This window comes from Cydia amplana, chromosome 20, assembly GCF_948474715.1.
Source record: "Cydia amplana chromosome 20, ilCydAmpl1.1, whole genome shotgun sequence".
NCBI classification, from domain to species: domain Eukaryota; kingdom Metazoa; phylum Arthropoda; class Insecta; order Lepidoptera; family Tortricidae; genus Cydia; species Cydia amplana.
In genome coordinates this window covers 9,890,842-9,916,610 of record NC_086088.1, presented here as the reverse complement: position 1 = coordinate 9,916,610, position 25,769 = coordinate 9,890,842, and the positions used below count along the sequence as shown (strand labels likewise).

The window sequence follows — 25,769 nt, the reverse complement described above, 5'->3', positions numbered from 1 at the left end:
AACTAGAATGTCCTGTTGGTTTTAGGTGACGATCGTGCTTTGCAGCTAATTTTAGTCACTGATTAGCAGTAAACAATCTATTGAAAAGCCAAAATTGTCATGACTGCTCCAATTGAATGTATTTAGAGTCAAATAGGATATAAAACTGCTTATTTGTAGCATCCTGGTAGCTACAAGTATAGGCTAGTCTAGAAAAGTCTAGTCTGTACACCTGACTGATATAGTACATAATAACTAAAATTGTAAAAATATGTTTACCTAATAACTATTAAATCCAGGACACCTCATACAGTTTTAATTTATACAGAACCCTTTTCTTATATAGGTATTGCTTAAAATGTATGCAAATAATCATTGAAAAGTGTAATCAAAACCAAATTATAACAATCTCTTTCAGGAATTGTTTTTTTCCCTATTCTTATTAGAAGTAAGTAGTACGTAATTAAACTTGGTAATACATTTAAATTTGCATGCAGTGTTTACCTAAATTTTATTGTACACTAAGCTCTTAGTTATTAAGGATTTAATAAATTTATGTATGCATCAGTGTAACAGTTACTGGTAAACCAATAAAATAAAAAATAAAAATAAAAATGTAGTGTCCCTACACTGCCCGGCCAGTAAAGTGGCTAGCAAATATGTATGCCTGGCCAGAAACGGGTAGGCTGACGATTGATAGTTGAATAGAATAGAATAGAATACAATCGTTTATTGCATATCACAAACCAGTTATAAAGGTGGAACATATTATTGGGTTAGTTTAAGTGACGCCCTGTAAGGACACAGCAACATATTATAGGTACCTATAATACTACATTTAAATTAAAAACCGGCCAAGTGCGAGTCGGACTTGGAAATTTCAACTGTTTAGCTATAGCGGCTCATGAGATACAGCCTGGTGACAGAAGGACGGACAGACGGACAGCAAAGTCTTTTAATAGGGTCCCGTTTTTTACCCTTTGGGTACGGAACCCTAAAAACTACTTACTAGCTTAACAATTACAAATATTTCCAATTTTCATTTGGTAGGTACATATTATGAGATCATTTTAATCATATTTTTTGTTAAGTAGTCTTTCACACTATAAAAGCACTTATTAATAAGGAACGCGTCTAAAACCAAAGTTATGACGAACAGCCACAAAAAAAACATAACTGTAGAAGGAAAACCAATAGAATACGTGGACAACTATGTATACTTAGGAAAAATGATTTCGTTTGTCCCCAATAGCAACGTAAACGAGGTGGACAGGAGGATAAACATAGCCTGGAGAAAATACTGGTCACATAAAGAAATCCTAAAAGGAAATTATAGTCTAAAAATAAAGAAAATAGTTATGGATTCCTGCATCCTCCCCAGTTTAACCTACGGATGCCAGACATGGGTCTTCACCGAGAAAGTTAAAGAAAAAATCTTAGCATGCCAACATGCAATGGAAAGAAGCCTATTGAAACTAAGAAGAATAGACAAAGTAAGAAACACAGATATCCGGATGAAAACAAAACTGACAGATGCACTACAGTTTAGTTTAAGACAAAAATGGAGGTGGGCTGGACATTTGGCTAGATACAAAGACAAAAGGTGGACTATTCAAACAACCAAATGGAAAGGCCCACTGGGCAAACGAAACTCAGGAAAACAAAGAAAACGATGGGTTGACGACATCATAGCAATTGCAGGAAAGACTTGGGAGAATAATGCTACCGACAAAGAGAAATGGAAAAAGATGGAGGAGGCTTTTACCCTTAAGGGATCACACATCGTGTAAACATAACAAAAGAACAGTCAATTTTTAAAACAGATGTGCGAGAAATGAAGCTATAATAATAATAATAATAATTGTTGATTCGACGATCATTGTCCCGATAGTTGTATCAGCGAACGGTCTAATAGCGAAGAGTCTCGACCAACATCTTGAGAGACTCTCGCTAGGTGGTTGGATCAGGGGTCAGATGCAGAAGGCGGTGATCTTGGACACGGCGCGGATAGTCCGCCGGTTCCTCTCTCTGCAGCCCTGACCACCGGCAGCTTGGGCCTTGCCCCGCTGCTGGCGGCACCCTAGGTTAGGTTTTTTTATAATATGTTTATAAGTATTTTGTATTGTTTTTGTAAGTGTTTTTGTATTTTATTTTTATATCCATATTATAAATTAACCTAACTTAAGATGATAAATAAATAAAGAGAATAATAATAAAAATAAGGAATATTTTAACTTTTTTTTGAATAATTTGGGATTTTCTAAGTTTTTCAGAGAATTCGGAAGGTGACTATAAATTTTGATACACATAAAATGAATGCTAGATATGACAAGGTGTAATGAGGAGAAAGGCAATTCTAGTTTGTTTAAATTTCGGTTGTTTCTTCTATTGTCTGTTGCTTTCATTCAGCCCAATTCCCTGAAGTTGGAGCTGCAGACGCTGCAGGTTTCTGTTCCAGCGGCATTCCCACACTTTTCTCCTCAAATCTTCTTGTTCTCCTGCAGCACAAGTATATCTTTCAGTTCGACATCCTTCAGTTCATTCTTATTTATTTTTAACAAGCTTTTATTCGGTCGACTTGTATGTAACTAACATGTAATGGAATCTAAGGTAACTAATTTAACCATCTTCCAAGGATCGTAGCGTCATGAAAATTGGCAGCTGTATGTAGTACTGATGACAATACAATAATATGGTACTGTCGAACTGATCTGATGAAGGAGACCGGAGGTGGCCATAGGAACTCTGTGATGAAACAACGCAACCTAATTGTGTTAGGGGTTTTTAGAATTGTCTCGATGAGTATTAGTTGTCTGTCGTAAGAAAAGTACAGTCAGCGATAAAAGCTTATACCAAAAACTTATTATAGTAAGAAAATACTGTTCTACTTCACATTTTTGCACTTAATTTTGATTTGAAGACACTTATTTGTTATAGAAAAAACATTGTTTTGGGACTATCAGTGACTTTCTCCAGCCCATTTTAAGACAGTGTCCATGCTGAGTCTGTGCAGATTACGGGGATCACCGGATTAGGAACTATCCAGATTACCGAGGCTCTATTGTATTTCTAAATATGCAGACCAGTTTGGGAGCATCAGTGGTCTACAGACCACCAGTCTAGCTCTGGGGTCACCAAATCAGGACCGCCGAAATATTTTATTTTTTGCTTATATAAACTCAAGTAGAAACGGACCGCAATGTTAATTTTATTTAAATTTTATTTAAATCTTGCTTGGACGATGAAATCATACCGAGTCCTCTTTTTAACTTCATCATAACATCCATGCACTTTCCTATTTTTGTCAATATTGTTTTTAACATTGCATTTTAATGTTATTACTGGTACAGCTGTGGATCCCATTGTCTTATGCTAATGAGTATTTAATAATTGTTTAAAATAGCTCAAGTCTAATACATTGCTAAATACATATGCCATTTCATTATTGCAACTTTCCATATTAACTATCACGATTCATGATTCACTTACATGTCTTACATGATTCACTTACATGTCTTACTTACCGTTTTAGAAATTAGAGTTGAAAGTAGGTTGTTAATTACATTTGTTTATCCTTAGTATGTCAATAGGCTAAAAAGTGTAATTCTAACAGATAAACCTAATTATTAATAAATAATATATTATGTTTGCTTACTTACTTCCTTTGGAGTATAGGAGATTGAATTTAAAAATATTGCAAAACTGTGTGGTTGTACTAAGTAATATGCTGCAATATTTTTTTAATGGTTTCTGAACGTACAGCACAATTTATTACTACTTAGATATTAGTACTTCTTAATGAAAATGAATGCAAATGATTATTGAAAAGTGTAACAAAAGTATAGTTAAATAAATATAATATAAAATTAACAATTTAAGGTATTCAATGTCACTGTACAAAATAAAGAAATATTTGTGATCCAAAAAAATGCTCTTATTACCAGGATTCAAACCAAGGACCCTTGTAGGCTTGGTAACTTGAGTTAAAATTAATAGTGTAAAATGTAGGTCACAAAGCATCTTACCAAACCTTGTAGCAAAATAAATTTTAATGGCAACTGAATCCCTACAGACCTTCAGCTGAGTGCCCTTAAGTGCCGGATTAAATTGATGGCCACAATTAGTGTAATTAATCTGTCATGGTCTCTAGGGATTCTGCGTTTAATTAAAAAGCTTACTCAATTCTGTCTGGGTCAATTTAACTTGTTTTTTTAGGGTTCCGTACCCAAAGGGTAATAACGGGACCCTATTACTAACACGCCACTGTCCGTCTGTCTGTCACCAGGCTGTATCTCATGAACCGTGATAGCTAGACAGTTGAAATTTTCACAGATGTATTTCTGTTGCCGCTATAACCACAAATTATACTAAAAAGTATGGAACCCTCGGTGGGCGAGTCCGACTCGTGACAGTTTTTTCTGTGGTTTGGTTGGTAGTGTAATTAGTTTTTTTTAATGGGGTTGGCCGATCTAAGTATTTAGCAGATGGTGCCAGTATAGCTTGCCCTTTCAATCCCTAGAATTGTGTCTAATTTTCGTTTTTTTAATGCCCTGGATGCCAGCCCTTTAAGCCAAATCTCATAGAAAAAGGGGCAAGCTATGATGGCGCCATCTATGCAAACCTTTGACAGTTGCCAACGCCATTGTAGTAACTTAGTTTGACCAACTCAATAACATCCAAAACATACAAGCTATTGGGTGAAGGGGTTCACTGATTAACAGTCCGCCGGACGGTATTGGCCTGTCAGTTAGAACAAAAAGTTGACAATTCCGAACAACTCTACAGGCCGATACCGTCCGGCGGACTGTTAATCAGTGGGCCCCTTGACAATGCAATATTATGGTACCATCAAACTGGTCTGATGATAGACTTTTTTGACAAAACCTTTAATTGAATTTCCTTTCCAGTCTCACAGACACCTTTGGGGTCATAACGGACGGCCCCGGCAACTACAGCGTGAGCACGCAATGCACGTGGCTAGTGGCGCCCCCCCGCCTAGGCCCGTCGCCGCCGGCGGTCCGCATCCGACTGGAGTCATTCTCCACCGAGTGCGGGTGGGACCATCTCTACGTGTATGACGGGGACAGCGTGCGCGCTGTGAGGCTGCTAGCCATTTTTAGGTGAGTTCACTATATTCTCCGATAGATGGCGCTGTACGTTTGAGTGATGTAGACACTTTTGGGGTCATAACGGACGGCCCCGGCAACTACAGCGTGAGCACGCAATGCACGTGGCTAGTGGCGCCCCCCCGTCTAGGCCCGTCGCCGCCGGCGGTCCGCATCCGACTGGAGTCATTCTCCACCGAGTGCGGGTGGGACCATCTCTACGTGTATGACGGGGACAGCGTGCGCGCTGTGAGGCTGCTTGCCATTTTTAGGTGAGTTCACTATATTCTCCGATAGATGGCGCTGTAAGTTTGAGTGATATAGACACCTTTGGGGTCATAACGGACGGCCTCGGCAACTATAGCGTGAGCACGCAATGCACGTGGCTAGTGGCGCCCCCCCGCCTAGGCCCGTCGCCGCCGGCGGTCCGCATCCGACTGGAGTCATTCTCCACCGAGTGCGGGTGGGACCATCTCTACGTGTATGACGGGGACAGCGTGCGCGCTGTGAGGCTGCTAGCCATTTTTAGGTGAGTTCACTATATTCTCCGATAGATGGCGCTGTACGTTTGAGTGATGTAGACACTTTTGGGGTCATAACGGACGGCCCCGGCAACTACAGCGTGAGCACGCAATGCACGTGGCTAGTGGCGCCCCCCCGCCTAGGCCCGTCGCCGCCGGCGGTCCGTATCCGACTGGAGTCATTCTCCACCGAGTGCGGGTGGGACCATCTCTACGTGTATGACGGGGACAGCGTGCGCGCTGTGAGGCTGCTAGCCATTTTTAGGTGAGTTCACTATATTCTCCGATAGATGGCGCTGTAAGTTTGAGAACGTAGACACCTTTGGGGTCATGACGGACGGCCCCGGCAACTACACAGCGTGAGCACGCAATGCACGTGGCTAGTGGCGCCCCCCCGTCTAGGCCCGTCGCCGCCGGCGGTCCGTATCCGACTGGAGTCATTCTCCACCGAGTGCGGGTGGGACCATCTCTACGTGTATGATGGGGACAGCGTGCGCGCTGTGAGGCTGCTTGCCATTTTTAGGTAAGTCCGATAGATGGCGCTGTAAATTTGTGTTAAATTCTGCTAGGTGACGCTTTTTTTTGCTGAATCACGTTATCGACGATCGCAGCATATTTAATGCAACGAGCGAGAATCAGTCCTAACAACCTTCTGAAAGTATTATCTCATAGATACGATTGCCGACTATGGAGGCATCTGGTGGCTTTAACTTAGCGACATGTATGTTTTTGGTTAATTACTTTAATTAGATAAGTAAATGCGAATACTATTATTAGGTAATTAGCTAAAGTTTTTCCTTGGCTGTATAATATTAGGGACACAACTCGATTCTAATTAGAATGCATTTGAACAATTTTTTTCTCTCTCATCTCATCAATTAATATTAACTCACTGTCTCGGGCGAGACTGGAACTCGCGACTTCGGGATACCAGCCCGCCGCTCTCCCAACTGAGCTACCGAGACTTACCAGATGACAGCGGATATCGCTACTCACTAAATGTGTCTGTTTAAAGTTTGTCAGTGGTTAACCTTTTCGACGCCGTGTCAAACACAGAAGCTGTCACTCAGACGCCACGTCATTGAAGTGTCAAAACTGAAGTTGAACTTTATGTATATGCACGTAGGTCGATGTTGCTCTGTGGTCTGTGACCGATTAAGTCTTTGGCGTTGGACCTACGGTGCGGATATATCTGTCATTGGCGTCCAAAAAGTTAAAGAATCGCTACTCACTAAATGTCTCTGTTAAAAGTTTGTCAGGGGTTGTAAAAAAATTGTTTTTGTGAATAAACAATTCAATTCAATTCGTTTAATACGGTGTAAACACACACACACACACACACACATATCTAAAACTAAACTACACACGTCAATTAATTTAAAGAAAAAATATTACACAATATGAATACCCACAAAATGATTTTTTAAAGTAATTATATAATGCTGCGAGTATTATGGGCACTTTTGCACCGGAAGCGTCTAGGAGCGGCAGCAATGTTTAGTTAGTAGTTAGTTTGTAAGTATGACTGACTGTATGTATGTCTTTTTAATTGTATTTGAACCTGTCTTTTACTGCTTTAATTTGCTGTTTAATTAAAAATGTTTTCTACATTATATAATCAAACTCGTATTATATTCCAGTGGTGTAATGGAGCCAGGTGAATCTGGTTGGACGCGGCAAGTGATCGCACGGTCAGGGAGCGCGTTACTACACTTCTTTTCTGATGATGCCTTCGCTATGGAGGGCTTCAATGTCACTTACGCCGCTTATTCCTGTCCGTCGGATGACCATAGGACCAATTGTAGTAGTACGTATCTTCTTATCTGACATCTTACCTGGTTTTAATTTTTAACAAGCAGAAACGTCTGCGAACGATGCTATTAAGCTTAGAATAAATAAAAAAATAAAAAATAAAAATTAAATTAATTTTAAATTTTATTTTAAATTTAAAATTAGTATGGGTAGCACATCGTAACTGGTGAATTTCCAATATGACTTGGAACTCCGGTAGCCGTTTAAGAAGTGTAACACTCTTACGGTAGATGTCGCTACGGTCCCCTTGACCCATAATATGGTGGAAAGATTTGCTGGCTATGGATGAGGTCTTGGTGGCTCAGATGGCAGAGCGCTGGAGTATCGATCCAGAGGCCGTGAGTTCAAGTCTCACCCAAGGCAGTAATTTTTCCACTTTTAAATTTATTCTAATCTTACCTGGTTGCTTGAGCCAATGGTCCGCTTTTAGCGTCATAATCACAAGAATTTTCGCCGGCACAGCAATAACTCTTGTCAAGAGAAGATAGACCGACAGAGGGTCGCCATGTAAGGTGAGAACTAAAATGACGGTTGATTTGCAAATTAATACCCAATTTGACTATTTTTTTTAAATGACAGTCCGATTGAGTAGATTGGGTAGTAAATCGGCCAATCGCGACTGTTATTTTAGTATCTCAACACACAATTACCATGTATACCCTAGGGTACAGAACACTCAAAACAAAAGGTCACTTTCTATAAACATTTCTACCCAAAGAGACCCTTTTTTCACTGATAATGAGTGTACATCAAGCTCTGGGAGTGTGCTCCACTTCTCATCTTAGTGCGTTTTGCTTACATCCTAAAAACGTGTGGTTCGCTTTTGGCAACCTGGTTCTAAGTATCGGTACAGGTTTGCATCCTAAATAATTCTAGGTTTCTAGGTTATTCTAGGTTTTGGAGACATAAGCCTAAGAATTGGTGGAGACACAGCAATAGCGACAGCCATATGATATAATAATGAAAAGGTGGACCTAGGGTCGCCATGTGAAGTGAGATACTTAAATGACGGTTCGGTCGGCCAATTTCACTAGTTTTCTACTAAAATGCTATCATTTATTGATCTGATTGTATAGTAGATCAGTTATTCGAACTGTCATTTTAGTATCTGGTCTATATTAACACAGTTTACAGAAATCTAGGCCTTATTCTGATCAGTTTCCTTCATTGAAGAGTAACTTTTCAAATTTCAAATCATGTACGAAAGTTTCGAAGGGCTTTGAAAATATCGAAATGCTGGAAATTTGCGTGTTACACGACGTAATGATTTTTATCCATTATCCGTGTTTATTACGCGCATTTGGTTGTTTTCAATACTCTAGTCAATTAATTTTGGTTTTTTTTTGCAGACCATGGCGAATGCGACGAAGGCACATGCCGGTGCAATCCGGGCTGGATCGGAGTTGCGTGCGACCAACCGATTTGTCCAGGTAGAGCAGTGAATTATTCTTTATTAAAAAAAAATATATATCGTTTGCAGACGGATGTGCTTACATTAAAATTTAAATGGTTTAGGTTCGCTATGTTGCTGAAATTATATACAATATCTGGGTGACCGAGCTTCGCTCGGAAAACGTATAAAAACTCGAAAATGCGCGTTTTCCCAGAGATAAGACCTAGCTAGATCGATTTTTCGCCCCCGAAAACCCCCATATAGCAAATTTCATCGAAATCGTTAGAGCCGTTTCCGAGATCGCCGAGATATATATATATATATAAATAAATAAACAAGAATTGCTCGTTTAAAGGTATTAAGATACAGGGTGTCCCAGAACTACCACGTCACAGTGACGCCGAAGGTAGGTCAACTGAAGAGGAACCTAACCAGCCTAACATGACCTTCAGTAAAGGTTCTTTATTCTTTATTTCTTTATTCAAGTAGCGCTGGTGGCCTAGTGGTAAGAGCGTGCGACTTGCAATCTGGAGGTCGCGGGTTCGAACCCCGGCTTGTACCAATGAGTTTTTCGGAACTTATGTACGAAATATCATTTGATATTCACCAGTCGCTTTTCGGTGAAGGAAAACATCGTGAGGAAACCGGACTAATCCCAAAACGGGCCTGGTTTACCCTCTGGGTTGGAAGGTCAGATGGCAGTCGCTTTCGTAAAAACTAGTGCCCACGCCAATTACTGGGATTAGTTGCCAAGCGGACCCCAGGCTCTCATGAGCCGTGGCAAAATGCCGGGACAACGCGAGGAAGATGATGATTCTTTATTTCTTTATTGCACCATGGTAATTACAAGATGTTAAAACATAAAACGTATCTCATGGACCCGGTACGGGTATGGCAGTTAAAACTTAAAACTAGGACTAGTGCTATTAAATATGATATTAATAAAAATTATAATTATTTACATTCGATTAGATTCGATTTGATTTTATTTTTTTCCAGTTATTACAGAAAAAAAAACATGAATTCCAACTGAAGGGGAAAATTCTCCATTTTTTTTCTAAAGATCCATTCATATTCTTTAAATAAGAATAAAATATTAGTCGTCGTAGTTACTTGATTCGTAGCTGAAATTTTATCCCTGTTTACAGATAACTGCAACGAAGCGTACGGCGGTGGCACTTGCACCCCCAAAGGATGCGTTTGCACCCCCCAACGTTCCGGGGCGGACTGCAGTCGAGACGTTTCCACTGCTGGTTGGAGGTAAGATTAGATATTCATTCGATTTTAACCCCCCCGAGTCTCGGACGCAATATTGAATCGACAGACGCCTCTTTGTCCCGCGAACACTCAAATAATTTTTCACCACACCAGCTCGGAAAGGCTTAGTTTGCACTTCAAAAACTGATAGTGATAGCAAAGTTGCATTTTATTCACATGTGAGGCAAAGTAATCAAATGCAAATTTTGAACTGTTTTCTAATATTTGCTGGTAGAATTGACTTTTAAATGATGATTTTGGATGATAAATATTTAATAACATTCATTTGGATGTGATTTTGTTTGATATTTGACATTTAATATTTGCTTCGGTTTGGTGTGGTGAAAAATTTTGTTTAACCCTCGTGCTTTGAAACCCTCGCAACGCGCAAGATTCCATTTTTCGAACCACTCGCTATGCTCCTGGTTCAATTTTGGAATCTTTCGCTTGCTCGCGTATCAATATTAGCACGAGCGGTTAAACAACAACTTTGCCCCCTTGTAAAATGCCTGGATCCCCGCTCCGGGTCATTCCTGGTGCAGAGGTTGTCCATCGCGATTCAGCGCGGTAATGCGGCGAGCGTTTTGGGCACCTTTGCGCCTGGGATGACGCGGGGTGGGATTTTTGACTAATTGCTGACTGCTTTGTTTTTGACTTGTGTTTTTTTTGTGTTATGTAATTTGTAGAAATGTAGTGTGTTTATGTGATGTTTTATATAATTAATGTAATTTTGGTGTGCCTTGTAAAACAAATAACTATGAAATGTTCACAGGTGGCTATGGAAGGAACCGGGGGAGGGGGTGGAGGAAGAAGCCGCGCCGGCGGTGGCGGGGCACGTGCTGGTGCAGAGGGGGGGAGAAATATTGAGGGTGGGGGGGGAAAGTTTTGGACAGGCTGACTTCCTTTATAGGTGAGTAAGACGTTGTATATAGATCCGACTGGCTTACTCTGGAGGAGGCCTTTACCTGCGAAGGGGTTCTTGCTAAATTCACCTAGTAAAAAAAAAAAACAATATGTACATAAGTGACCAAACATTACTAAAAACTGACAACTAGAAAATTAAATAAATTGTAGTGTAGATTTTTTATGTTTGACATTGTAATATGCAAGAAATAAAAGGCTTTTTTATTTTATTTTATAAGACGTTGTATGTATTTCTAAGTTTTATTTGCTTTAATGTGTATTGTTTTTTACTGTTAGGTCAGTACCTTACTATGGGTCACAAGTGTTACAACACAGTCCAATCCATGGCGGCCACTTTTGGGGGGCAAATGAGAAAGTTAAAAATAAAGTTTTTCCAACTATAGCGCGTTATATATCAAATCTCATTTTGAGAATTGTATTTTTTTATCATTTTAAAATATGTTAGAAGTTATTTAAGACAATAGCCAAAAAAATTATCCCCCCCCCTTTATCTCCGAATCTACTGGTTCTAACATTTTGAAAAATATACTCAATCTTTACCTATAGATGACAGGAAAACCTATTAGAAATGTGCAGTCAAGCGTGAGTCGCACTTAATGTACGGGACGCGAGCCCGACTCGAGCTTGGCCGTTTTTTATTTATTTCTTATTTCTATTTGATATATTCCTGATAAGATAAGATAAAAGATAGTTTATTCAAGTAGGCATAATTACAATGCGCTTATGAACGTCAAATAAAGCTAGGTAGACCGGCTCCAACCCTACACCTCTGCCCCGAGAAGATTGAAATCCCCCCTCAATTGGAGGAGGGTATCCCATTATGGGACCGGCAACAAACTCGGCGGGACACATCTTTTCAAAAATAATTACATGTTATAATTAACATGCATTACGAGAAAATAAGGAAAAAAAATACAATTTAAATCACTATAGAATTCATGCAATTATACACATAAGGTGTAATAGAAATTTGATTTAGAAAATATACATATGTACATGGAATCATACAAATTCGTAGCTCTTTCAGAAAACATATCAAATTCTTACAAAAGGAAAAGAAAATAAAGTTATTAAAAGAAATGGGAAAACATATTATAGTGTAAATCTGATTGATTATTGTTCCTGTTATTATTCCTGTTATCTGTTTTTCGATATATTTTATTTATCGATGTGTGTTTGTTCGCCCACAGATATAAAGTAGCCGAGAACAAATGGGAGCCCATAGTGACTCTGGGCGAGTCTCCAGCGCCTCGCTTCGCTCATTCAGCCGTGTTGTTCGACGACGAACTCATCGTTTACGGGGGCGTTGTCGCCTCCGACGACACGGAAAGGGGGTGAGTCGACAACTAGGCCATAAGGCCTAGGTATATTTCAATTTCAATTTCAATTTTTAGCCAAATTTAGACGACTGGTCTGGCCTAGTGGGTAGTGACCCTGCCTGCTAAGCCGATGGTCCTGGGTTCGAATCCCGGTAAGGGCATTTATTTGTGTGATGAACACTAATACTTGTTCCGGAGTCATGGATGTTTTCTATGTATATAAGTATGTATTTATCTACATATATAAGTATGTATATCATCGCCTAGTACCCATAGTACAAGCTTTGCTTAGTTTGGGGCTAGGTTGATCTGTGTAAGATGTCCCCCAATATTTATTTATTTATTTAATTCTTTATTGATAAAAATATAATTTTACATGTCAGGTACATACAGTGCTTAATGCTAAGTCTTATAATTATTTATTATATTTACATAGTTGGGCAGGCAAGGCTGAGCCAGCGAATCTATAGTCCGTAGATTGGAAGCTGGCCCCGAATGGCTAATCCTTTGTCTATTAATAATAATGATGTATCTATCTATAACCTGACATCACATAAATGCAAAATTACAGTTACAGAAAAACTGAAATCCTTAACCTATGAAGAAATAGAATCCCTCATTTCTTTTGCAGTATAGTGTATTATACGTAATCAGGATCGTAGAATCACACACGCACACCCACTCACACCCACACACACACACGCACACACACACACACACACACACACACACACACACACACACACACACACATACACACACTCTTAATAATAATAATAATGTATATTTTAGCTTAAGTTAGTGTAAGGTCGTTTTTAGATTAGACTATATTAAACTAAAATTAAATTCAAATATATATCGAATTGTTAGAACGAAAATGTTGGCTGGGAAGAGCGGGGTCTCCTGTCACAGGTATATTTTACTTACTAGGAGACTCCATTAACTGTATTGTTAAAACGAAACATTTACCTAAATAAATAATTTTTCATTTTTTTTTTCATTTTCATTGTGTTAAGCAGGGAAGTTGCGAATATCCGCATCCGCAACCGCGGTACTTCCGCATTATTTTCAACATCCGCATCCGCATAAAATCGATGCGGTGTTTAATGCGGATGCGGATGTGGAACAGGTCAGTACAGGAACGTCTTAGCATCGGCGTAAGTGCTAGACTGCTAGGTAATTTATTAATTAGCCAAAAAAATCTATTAGAAATGAGCAGTCAAGCGTGAGTGGGACTTAATGTACGGAACCCTTGGAACGCGAGTCCGACTCGCACTTGGCCGGTTTTTTGAAATAAAAATGACTAAAATGTAATATTTGACGTTTTTTATGTATCTATCTAGACATCAGCATCCGCATCCGCGGATGTGAGCCTTTAAAAATCCGCATGTCAAAAAATCGGCATCCGCAACATCCCTGGTGTTAAGTAAAACCGCACGTGCCGCTGCGAAAAAAGGGTAAGCCGGCACTCAGTACCCGTAGTTCTTGGGTGGTCCCTGCCACACAAGAAATGGCAAATTATTTTTCCATTTGTTCATTTTGAACCTTATTGCAATCTCCATAGAGTGGTAATTCAATAACCGGTAAAAACGGCCCTACTATTTTTAGGCAGGTTTCACTTAATAATAGACAAAGGATATGCCGTTCGAGGCCAGTTCCGAATCGACAGACTATACTCGATTAATTAAATTAAACAATAAAGTGGGTATTATCATCTACAGCAGGGGTCACCAATAAGTTTCTTCAGGGGTCCGGTTCTTAAAATAAAATGACCATCGCGGTCCGTTTCTCCTTGAGTTTATCAAATAAGCAAAAAAATAATAGGTCGGCGGTCCGCCATTTGGTGACCCCTGGCTGTAGTATTGCTGGGTGAATTATTAATTATTAGATGTGTGATCCTTCTGAAATTTCGACGAAAAAACAAATCAGGATTTAAATCTACTCAAGACATTAATGGTTTTATTTGGTTACAGCGGTGAACTGGCTGGCCGTGAAGGCCGAGCTGGTGAAGTAACCAATGAAGTGTGGCGGCTAAACTTAGCCGCTCCCATGCTTCAGTGGCTGAATGCCACTCCCACCATATGTGGAAACAGGCCTGCACCCATGAAACATTGTGGTAAGTTCTAAATATAACCATTTATAAAAAACGAATGAAGTGTGGCGGCTAAACTTGGCCGCTCCAATGCTTCAGTGGCTGAATGCCACTCCCACCATATGTGGGAACAGGCCTGCACCCATGAAACATTGTGGTAAGTTCTAAATATAACCATTTATAAAAAACCAATGAAGTGTGGCGGCTAAACTTGGCCGCTCCAATGCTTCAGTGGCTGAACGCCACTCCCACCATATGTGGGAACAGGCCTGCACCCATGAAACATTGTGGTAAGTTGTAATTATAATCATTAATAAAAAAAAAATGAAGTGTGGCGGCTAAACTTGGCCGCTCCAATGCTTCAGTGGCTGAACGCCACTCCCACCATATGTGGAAACAGACCTGCACCCATGAAACATTGTGGTAAGTTCTAAATGGGGTCCCGTTGTTTCCCATATAGTTTTAAGTCATAATGTATTGTTTGTCATATTATCATTAGTCATAAAACTGAAACCGTTAACATTGCAGGATTTTCGTTAGGTTATCCTATAGATAGGTTAGGTATGTTTTATGGCAATCCTGAAAAGTGACGCGTTTCTGAAGCAAATGAATTATGACTAACGAAAATTCGGGCAAACAATACATTATGGCTTTAAACTATTTGGGAAACAATAGAGACCCGTTCTAAATAGGTATATAGTACACCAAACGAAAACCAAAAATTGCCAATCGGGGGAAATAATTCGTGTAGTCGCGTATTTTGGTATAGTTATAGGGAATGGTATATTAAACAACATAGTAAAAGTACCGGGGGGTAGGGGTGAAGCTAACGGGTAGGGGGGGTTTTAAAGGTCCCTTTTCATTGTTTTTTGTAATTAACTCGTAAACGGTGACCCGTAACAAAAAATGTTCCCTTACATACATAATCTACATAAAATTGTCTACAAAAAAGATCTTGTACGCTTTGGATCTTGTACGATAGGACTCTATAGCCATCGACGGCGATGCGGGACCCAGTAAACCCTCAAGCGCCGCAACAAACATCTACAACAGATTCTGTGGCCAATGATGATCTCTATGATAGATAGATAGATAAATCATTTATTTAACAGCTGCAATGACACACAATATAAATTTACACACAATCATCATAACAGAAGAAAAAAAACAAAAACAAAATAATTATTACACTAACAAAGAAAATAACAGAAATGAGTAGGTACAAAAGTAAAATTTAATAAAAGTAGGTAGGTAGGTACAAACTGTGTGCGTTGCAGCAGGACAAAAGGGTCACGGCTCAGTGATACGCTTCGCTCTTTCGAGCAAAGCACTGATTTTCTGCCGGGACCCAGGTCACAACAAAGAATATATTTACGAAGAAGTATTTACGTACGTCGGAAACAATCGTACAGTGTAAGTGTGAGTATTTGTGCATGTCGTGTGATAATTTTTGATAAATGATTGTTTTACATTGTTGCAGGCGGTCTAGCCGTGTCGGGCCACACGGCGGTGGTGGTCCGCTACAACGACAAGCCGGTGATGCTGGTGTTCTTCGGCCACTCGCCGCACTACGGCTACCTTCACTTGGTACAGGTAAGAGTGAGTACTGTAACACTGTTGCAGGCGGTCTAGCCGTGTCGGGCCACACGGCGGTGGTGGTCCGCTACAACGACAAGCCGGTGATGCTGGTGTTCTTTAGCCACTCGCCGCACTACGGCTACCTTCACTTGGTACAGGTAAGAGTAAGTACTGTAACACTGTTGCAGGCGGTCTAGCCGTGTCGGGCCACACGGCGGTGGTGGTCCGCTACAACGACAAGCCGGTGATGCTCGTGTTCTTCGGCCACTCGCCGCACTACGGCTACCTTCACTTGGTACAGGTAAGAGTAAGTACTGTAACACTTGCAGGCGGTCTAGCCGTGTCGGGCCACACGGCGGTGGTGGTCGCTACAACGACAAGCCGGTGATGCTGGTGTTCTTCGGCCACTCGCCGCACTACGGCTACCTTCACTTGGTACAGGTAAGAGTACCCTTAACCTGTCAGATCCCAGTGGCTCAAATATGAGCCGGAATTGTATGGATTTGAGAGGTCCTGGGAAACGAGGGGTTAAGAGAGCTTTTAATTGTTTTATAATAATTTATTAGCCTACTTTGGTGCTGGGCAAAGGCAGCTTTAAAATAAAATAAGAAAAAAAAACCATTGACTATTAAATTTTTTTTTGTGTTCAAAATGCCAACGTCAACGAAAATGATACCTTATGCTCTGGTTTCCTAGGGTAGCGGTGCCGTCATATTAGCCCGAGCAAGGTACGGTCGGCTAGTATGGCGCAATGGAAATAATTAGTAATAGCTGAACTTTTAGATGTAAGGGACAGATAATAAATCTAGTGATTACGTCGACACATAATCCAAATAGAAATATTACATTAAGATATTTAAAAAAAAATGTAAAAATATAAAAATTCACAGAAAATTTGTAAAAAATATTAATAACATTTTTTAAATTTATACACATAGAGAAATATTTGCTTTATAACATTGAGCATGAATCACACAAAACATAATTATGTATCCTACATTTAAAGTAAGTAACCTACGGTTTTTATTGAATTCAGTATATTCCCGTCCCCAAAAATGGTAATAGGCTATTTTTTCTCTCATTATTTCCAAATTATAATAAGTACAAGCGTTGCAATTTAATCTTACACTAAATAATACCGTATGGTGGGTTTTATGGGGTTATGAATTAATTGCCTGGTTAAAAATGGTAATAGATCAATATCATATGGGATTTTCATTATGAGTTCTCTGTCGTCGAATACTGTAAAAATCGCCTTGTAATATGATGCGTAACACAAAAAACCATCAAAAAACGTTATCGTTGCTTTAAAGTTGCCGCGCACGAGCCAGCGAGCTAACGCGATTGGTCGTTGCATGGAGCGGGGCGACGGAACGGAACGATGACACTTCCATCGCCCCGAGCGCGAATATTTAAAAAAGTATCGTGGTAGTGCAGTTATAATAAACTACCTAAAACCTTAATCTTAATATGGGGCATTATTTATGAAAAGGGACCTTATTGTCGATGGCGCTTACGCCGCACAGCGTCGCGCGGCATTGTATTTACATCGGAGCATCGTTAATAATGGCGTAACCGCCATCGACAATAACGTCCCTTTTCATAGATAACATCACATATATTTACTCGCTCAAGACATATGTACCAGTGAACGCAAAAAACATGGAAGACTAGATTGGAACAAATTATCAGCTTTAAACTGGGCAAGAGTGCTGTTAATAAGAAAGTAAATTTTATGTAATTGCAGACTTTCCGTCTTACTGAAAGTCCGGGCTATACACAAACGCGAAAATAAAATTTTCTATAGGATGTCAACTCTTCGCGCCTACATGTTTTAATTTTGCCGCCCTTTTTCTACTGTCAACTGTAGACATGTGTAAGTAATGCTCGTAATAATCTCTTCAAAAATCATTCATTACGCGAGCGCGCGTCCGCCAACCACCGGCCGAAGTGCGCATAATGTATTCAATTCCACATAGATTGACGCGCCGATATGAATGATCAGTTCAAGTCTACTCACAGCGCGTAATGTGTAATACAGCTTGTGATAGTGTCATGTTTATTCGCCCGCCAGGTAGTCACGCCATCATTGTGTTGTTATTTCGCTCGCACTCGCACTCAGTGCTCGCTCGCTCTCGCTCTGCGATGCTTTTGGCTATCTTCGGAACAATTCGGATCGCTCCGCGTGGCCGATCGCCGCGGTTGCATTTAAGTTGTCGAAAATTTACCACTAATACCTATTTTTACGAATATGATTTTCTGCATCTGCAATAGATTTAAAACTCTAATGCGTCCCTGTAAAGCTTACAATGTTTTTTTTTTAATAATACGAGAAGGACTCGGCCAAATCAAGTATTTTGTTTGAGATTTTGAATTTGACGAAAACAAAACCATTTTTTATTATTGTTGTGAAATGAAATGTTAGATTGTTTGATTAACTTTCGCGGTTCGCGGCAGCCGGCAAACTAAGTAAGAGTTAACACTACTTAATACTTGTTTATCCTTTAATTTAATTGTGAATTAGTGCGTACCTAGACTGAGTTTAGTAGTGGTAGTAGTAGAGATTACATTAATTAATGATTTATAAGAATTACCAAAAATTCTTTCACATAGTGTGATAGCGGTGACAAAACGTAACGTGTAATAAATCAGTTCGGATTTAAGTGATTTTTCAATGATTATTTAAAAAAAATGAATGATGACTGCTGATATTTTTAAATAAAATATTTCAAAAAGAATTGGCACAATTTACTAATTTGCATACCTAGCACTTGAAATATATAGTTTGAGATCCAACTACAAAGTATTCAAGTAGGTAGTTTACGTATAGATTTCAATAAGGGACCGGACAGCTATCAAGCAATATGAATGAATGAATGAATGAATGATGCTTTATTCGAAACACACATACACAACAACACTAAAATAGGCTTAAATCTAGGTAAATTAGTAGGTAAATAACAGTGCTGCGAGGCCTGCGAGGGGTTCCAGAAAAGGATAACACTCAGCAAATGAGTTGTGTTACGACGCTGATTTTCAGTGTACCCATTGACACTTAAAACAAACACAAAACAACACAGAACATAAAAACAAAACCGAAGCAGAATACAACAGAATGTGCAGTTGACACGGTAATTTATTTACCAAAGACCGGGACATGTTTATTTATAAATATTTGGACAATACATAAATATATACAGGGTGGATTTTCTTTTTGGGTCAGTGAGGGCAGCTACCAGATCCCGTGCTGCGACAAGAAAACGGTCTTAGAAGACCTTCTCTCGATTTCAAATTAATTGATTGGCTTTTACAGATTTTGGAAAAAACATACAGGGTGCGGGAAAAAGGTAAGTTTTAACAAACTTTTTTTTGATGCCAATCGGTCCCATTCCTATTAAGGATCAAAAGCTTGTATGGAACCAAAAAAAAATTCCGGCTAGAAAAGCCACAAATCGAGGAAAACTTTTCCCATACAATTTGTATGAAAATGATAACTTTTAATTTTTCACATGCTATTTTTGTATGCCAATCGATTCCATTCCTATCCAGTATCAATAGTTTCTTTGGGATCAACTTACGGTAGGTAATGTACTAAAAAGCCACAAATTAAATATATCTTTTCCATACATTTACTATGGACAAAACGTGAAATTTAATTCATATTTCTCTATCTGGCCAATCAGTCGTTACTCGTTACATTTAAGGACTATAAAGACATTGCTGTAGGACTGATGGAAGAGATAGAAAATAGTGAATTAAATTTCACATTGTCTCCATAGTAAATGTATGGAAAAAGTTTTTATTAATTTGTGGCTTTTTAGTACATTACCGTAAGTTGACCCCAAAGAAACTATTGATACTAGATAGGAATAGAATCGATTGGCATACAAAATTAGCATGAAAAATAAGTTTTCATTTTCATACAAATTGTATGGGAAAAGTTTACCTCGGTTTGTGGCTTTTCTAGCCGGAATTTTTTCAGTTTATCGCAAACATACATACACACAAACAGACGGACACGGGGGGGGGGGGTGCGTTTTTATTTTATTGTTCGGCCATAGCTATAATTAAAATATATCAAATTGTGTAAAAAGAAATCCATAATGTCAATAAGTCTCTAGGAAGGGAAATAGGACTAGGTATATGTTTGTGTGGAAAATCGATCGTCCTCTATCCTCTTAATGTATGCTAGATATCTCATACTATTGTCACTGTGACAAGGTACAAAATGGGTCATAAATTAAAATTTTCGACTGTATGTTAACCACACCACAGTGACGCCCGTCGTCCACTATCGTCTTAAACCTGTCCGAAATACCTTTCCGCAATGATAAACGCTTTATAGCTAATGGCTCCTCTACACGATGGGCCAGCGCCGGCCACTCCAAGGGACGCAGCCATGCGGTAGAATGAGATACCAATATCACTTGCTCCCTCTAACGCATAAATGCGTCCCTTGGAGTGGCCGGCGTTGGGCCATCGTGTAGAGGAGCCATAATAAGGCCTTGTATTTCGTAGTATTTGAGATACTGTCTACAATTGAATCCGTCATAACGGTGCGTACGATAGTAGACGCACTTGGCCGGTTTTTTTAAGAACATTGTTAATCGTTTCAGGTGTCAACCAGTGTAGTCAGTTATGTTGTTTTTGTAAACATCCCTTCAATTACATATCAAGTGAATTAGAACATGGCAGCCATATATACGTATCTCAATTCTTTTGCCGCATATCAACGTCAATGACCGTCGTAAGTCAACGACCACGCATATTCTTAATATTGAACTTGGCTCTCATTTCACATTTTTGAAGTGAAAACTTCTTTAACGGCGCTGTGCACTTTTTGAGGTGGGGAAAAAATGTTAAACTAGCGAGAGATGACGTGACCGTAAGACGATCACGTGACCTGATCGAAAAACTGTTACATGTAATAATACTGATTTAAACTTTCACGATTTTTACACATTATTAAATTGTACTACGGGACTCAATCGCGTATCTAAGTTTTAAGATTTACCTCCGACGTTTCGAGGACGGCGTTGTCTCCGTGGTCTCGGAGAACGTCAGAGGTAAATCTCAAAACTTAGATAGGCGATTAAGTCCCGTTGTACAATTTAATAATGTTACAGAGTTTTCCTCTAATGATTTAAATGCCATCTAGTGAGTTTCGCTCTATCTGGTATTAATATAACTCGAGTACTAACAGTGACGTGCTTGGGGATTTCAAGTAATGCGACGAAATAACGCTAGATGGCGTTAACCTCAATTATACATAGTGCATTTTGCACTAGTCATTGAGTTTTCACTTCTGCCGGCACTCCCTGAGTGCAACCCGTTGTTTTTTGTTTTTGTTGGAATGTCATTACTTTTTGTACAGAAATTATTAGTTCAACATCATCTTGTACAAATTTCAACTTGCTAGGCCATCTGGATATGGGTTATTTTTTTGATGTTAGGTTAGTCAGTCAGTGAAAAAAATCCAGATTTTAGGTATTTGTATCTTAATAACCGATTGAGTTATATTCATAAAAATAGTTAGCATTAAAGGTTTTAAGAAATCAACAAAATTTCATATACATAATGTTTATGTTTAATAGACTTTGAGGTACGTAGTTACATAGAGTGCTCACTCCATACATCAGTTTTAGTACCAAAAAGACTTAGCATCTAGCATCGAGTAGCGGAACTATCAGTACTGCTACTTGACAATAGATGTAGCAGTACTGATAGTTCCGCTACTCGATGCTAGATGTAGACACTGAAATTAATAGTCTGAACTGATGTATGGAGTGAGCACTCTTGTCTTACTTATTTCTCTATGGTAGTGGTCAAAAGCGGCTCCATGTAATACAACATAGGGCAGCTGCGTCGCCAGTTCTCTTCTTTTGAACTTAGCTTAACACTTGGTGTGCGTGTCTAGATAATGTATCATACCTATATCCACACATAGTGCGCTAGAAATTTTGAGTTTCACTCGGCAGCTGCTCTTCTTTCGTACTTTGAAACCCTCGCAAGTCTCGCAACTCTCAATGTTCCATTATTTAAAGCACCCGCTATGCTCGTGGTTTAAACACCTCCCTTGTTAATCACGTAATTGTTTTAGCCTCTTTTAAACCAAAACAATTTCCAACTACTTGAATTGCCCATAAATAATCAAAAATTGAAGATCTACCACGAGCATCGAAAATCCAAGTTTCGTTATCTGACTGTCAAATATACAAGTGACATAGATAACGACATTTCGCGATAGGCCCTATGTTTACAAAACAGGCCAAGTGCACGTACATAATTATCTAGATGCCTAATGGACGTCCGTTTGTCAAAACTTTAGTTGTGTGCTTGTTTGCGACTACAGTAATATAATAACAAATAACATTTATTTTAACATACATGGTTAAAATAAAATTCTTATCTGCCATGCACGTTTTTTATTCCTACAAAAATAATGAAGTCTGCAATTTAAAAAAAAAAATAAATAAATAATAAATTCATTTATTACAGGACCATCAGGGATCATTTTTTGTTAGCAGAAGGATCTCGTACTATAATAGAAAATTTGTTGTGTTGGTTAACGTTCTTATTTTATACTTATCACGGAACTTAGGAACGTAGACTATGAATAGAAATAAATCAATATAATGCGTTTCTTGAAATATAAAGTCTGTCGAGCCATTTCCGTCAGTAGAAAAAAACGGCAAATGTAAAAATGTAGGCGCCAAGAGTTATTGTCTCATAGAAAATTTGTATTTCGCGCCTTTTTCTACTGACAAAGTTGTTGGATAGACTATAATATAAATTCCTAGAGTGGGCCTACACACACTTCGCTGTGACAGAATGTGAAAGTGTCACCAAAAGTGTCAAATGACTACGATAATAAGTATTCCTTTTATAATGCCACTCCACACTATACCATTCTGAAATTAAATAAGAACGATAGTCAGGCGCAATTTTTATTTTTGCAGTGGTTCATAATCGACGTAGGTATATAATTACGAATATAATTTGAACATCAACCAATATTAGAATAATATTGGAAATTATATCAGTTATTTTTAATTAGCTATCATTCACGCGCGCGTTCATTTCGCTCAGACTTGGCCGCACAAGTATTTGGTGCGAGCGAGACGCCCGCGCACGTCACTTGTAGGTACATACCTATATACCTACTGTCCACGCCACGCGTCCTTGGCACGAACTCCCGCCACCGCCCGCATCAAAACTGTCCCCGCGCGCCGCAAGGAAATTTAATCTTTAGGATTTGCGCAAAGAGTTCAAATTTGGTGGTGTCATTTAGCGAATTTGTTAAAATGCACTTATTTATTACTTTGACCATATTTCTGTGTGATTATGTAATTGATATCACTTTGAACGTTATCAGAACAAAGTCTGCAAGAAATTATATCTATAACCATTTTTTCTAGCATGTTTAAGGCGTAAATATATATACAAGTAATACAAATATTATTTATGTACGATTTTCGGATAAATAGCTTAATGAGGTAGTTTTATGGCAATTCAATCAAAGACGTAGTTATTACTATTTTTATCTATCAACTTACGACGTATATCCGTAAGGCCCCGCCATTTATTGAATTAGTTATTTTCCGTGTAAATATTTTGACTGATTCCATTGTCGACTCATTATATATATTATATTTGTCACGTTTACAAAATAAAAATGCTATTACTATTTTTAACAAACAAGATCGGCTCTTTTTTTTTACTATTTTTTTTTACCTACTTCCGGAGAGAAAGTTTGTTGGATTCGAAAATAAAGTATCTTAAAATGATCTAAAGAACGGGAATATAAAAAAAAATGCCTATTACTAATTAATGTTTAGCGCAACCGTTCCTTGCTCGGGCTATATAGCGGCCGTCTCCATACAAATACTACGACGTCCATATTTAGCCGTATTATTTAGTATGGAGACGGCCGCTATATGACGGCGCCGCTATTCTAGGAAAACCGATCTTTAGTGTTTTAAATAAAAGAAAATTTGAAAGCATGCCCAATTAACACATTCAGTGCCAGCGCGAGCTACGCGCTACGAGCGTAGCCGATAACACGGGAAAAACCGTATGTAGCGAAAAGCGCCTACGAACAGTGAACTCCCATAGCGAGTCGCTGGCAGTTAATGTGTTAATTATCCGCAAGACTCGCCCGAGGCACTCAAGTTTTCTTTCAAAACGTTGCGGTATCGTTACGTGATGTCTTGTTGAAGTGAAAACTTCTTTAGCGGCGCTGTGCACTTTTTGTGATGGGGAAAAAATGTTAAACTCGTAACAGGTGTCACGTGACCGTAAGACGTAAGACGGACACGTGACCTGATCGAAAAACTGTTACTTCAATGTCATTAAGTTTTTCTTTATTGATTTAAATGCCATCTAGTGAGTTTCGCTCTAACTGGTATTAATATAACTCGAGTATACTAACAGTGATGTGCTTAGGGGTTTCAAGTAATGCGACGAAATAACGCTAGATGGCGTTAACCTCACTTATACTTTATTATATTTTATTTTAGAGTTTTAAATATTTTAGAAATTAATAACATGGAATATTTCTGGAATAAATTAATTTTATTCATTCATTCATTTATACATATACATATGTTTTTACAATATTAATGATTTTTTTCTCAAGACAACAAAATCGAACGCTTGACATGTGAATGATACCTACCTAATGAATACTGACCTTAATAGCAATGTAAATTATAATAATATTTAATTGACTCTTAGTTTATTTGAATTTTGTATTTTTGCTATTTATTTAATTTTTAGTGTATTTTGAATTGTACTGTATGTATTTTAGGTATAAGGAAATTGTATACCGTAAACCGGTTGATTGTGACTAGGACTCCCGATATCCGTGCTACCCGCCAACCCGTGCCGTGTTCTTAGCCCCGGCGGTGCTGAGCGTCCGAACTACCCGAACCCGTCGAAGTCCGTTCCCGTGTAGTCCGTTCCCCCGTGTAGTCCGTTCCCCCGTGTAGTCCGTTCCGCCGTGTAGTGCGTTCGGATCCGGATCTCGGCTCCGTTCGGGTATTGAATACACGGCGCCGACGGACCGAGTGGACCGACCCACGCGGGCCGGTTTGAGTTTCTACTTGAAAGAACCTAGGTATCATTAATTCATTATAAAATGTTAAAAATTATGTTATATTGCCTACAAATAGGGGTTAGGTACTTAAATATATTTGAATCAATGTCGAGTTATATTTTTTGCATCGGTTACATTTATAATGATTATATTCGAGTAAGGGCGTTATTGAATACAATACTAGTACCTACAGTATTCTTGTATTGTAAGACCATAATTCGGCACACTACTGGGTTTATAAAAAAAATTCACTGTTTATAATAAGAAAACTAAGAAAAATACAACTTTATGTCTTACAACTTAGAAAACTCATGTATAGATTTTTATTGTTATATACTTATAGAAAAGCTTTTTTATTTTATTTTATTCATATAGATTACCTAAGAGAATAATAAGGTTTTTTTTAATTATGTTACAGCTTTAACGCCTATTATTTATTGTACAGTGTTTTTTTTTGTATTAGTTTAATAATATGAGGTTTCCTTTCTAGGTTGTCTACTACCAAGTTTAAGAAGGCTCAGTATATTATGTTGCAAATAGCTCGACTACTAAGTACTATTATAACCAGGATTAGACAGACAGATGCATCTAGATATCGTCTTCATAGTTATTAATTATTTTTATGGTATTTAGGTACCTAATAACCTGTACTAAATATTGATAGAGATACTTAAAATAAATAAAACGTCTTT

At 38.6% G+C, this 25,769-nt stretch overlaps 1 protein-coding gene and 1 non-coding gene across 2 annotated transcripts in view; one reads left to right on the top strand and one right to left on the bottom strand.

Annotated features, from left to right (window-relative positions):
- Positions 1 to 25,769, top strand: part of LOC134657744 (putative protein tag-53) — an 81,905-nt gene that overhangs the window by 626 nt on the left and 55,510 nt on the right. Inside the window, 12 exon segments of the mRNA XM_063513308.1 lie at positions 4,887 to 5,099; positions 5,144 to 5,356; positions 5,449 to 5,613; positions 5,658 to 5,870; positions 7,246 to 7,412; positions 8,767 to 8,847; positions 9,959 to 10,070; positions 10,840 to 10,977; positions 12,182 to 12,325; positions 14,284 to 14,426; positions 15,883 to 16,038; positions 16,079 to 16,281. Coding sequence (XP_063369378.1) covers positions 4,887 to 5,099; positions 5,144 to 5,356; positions 5,449 to 5,613; positions 5,658 to 5,870; positions 7,246 to 7,412; positions 8,767 to 8,847; positions 9,959 to 10,070; positions 10,840 to 10,977; positions 12,182 to 12,325; positions 14,284 to 14,426; positions 15,883 to 16,038; positions 16,079 to 16,281 — 1,948 coding nt within the window.
- Positions 6,499 to 6,570, bottom strand: Trnat-ggu (transfer RNA threonine (anticodon GGU)). The gene has a single exon. It is a non-coding gene; the product is annotated as a tRNA-Thr (tRNA).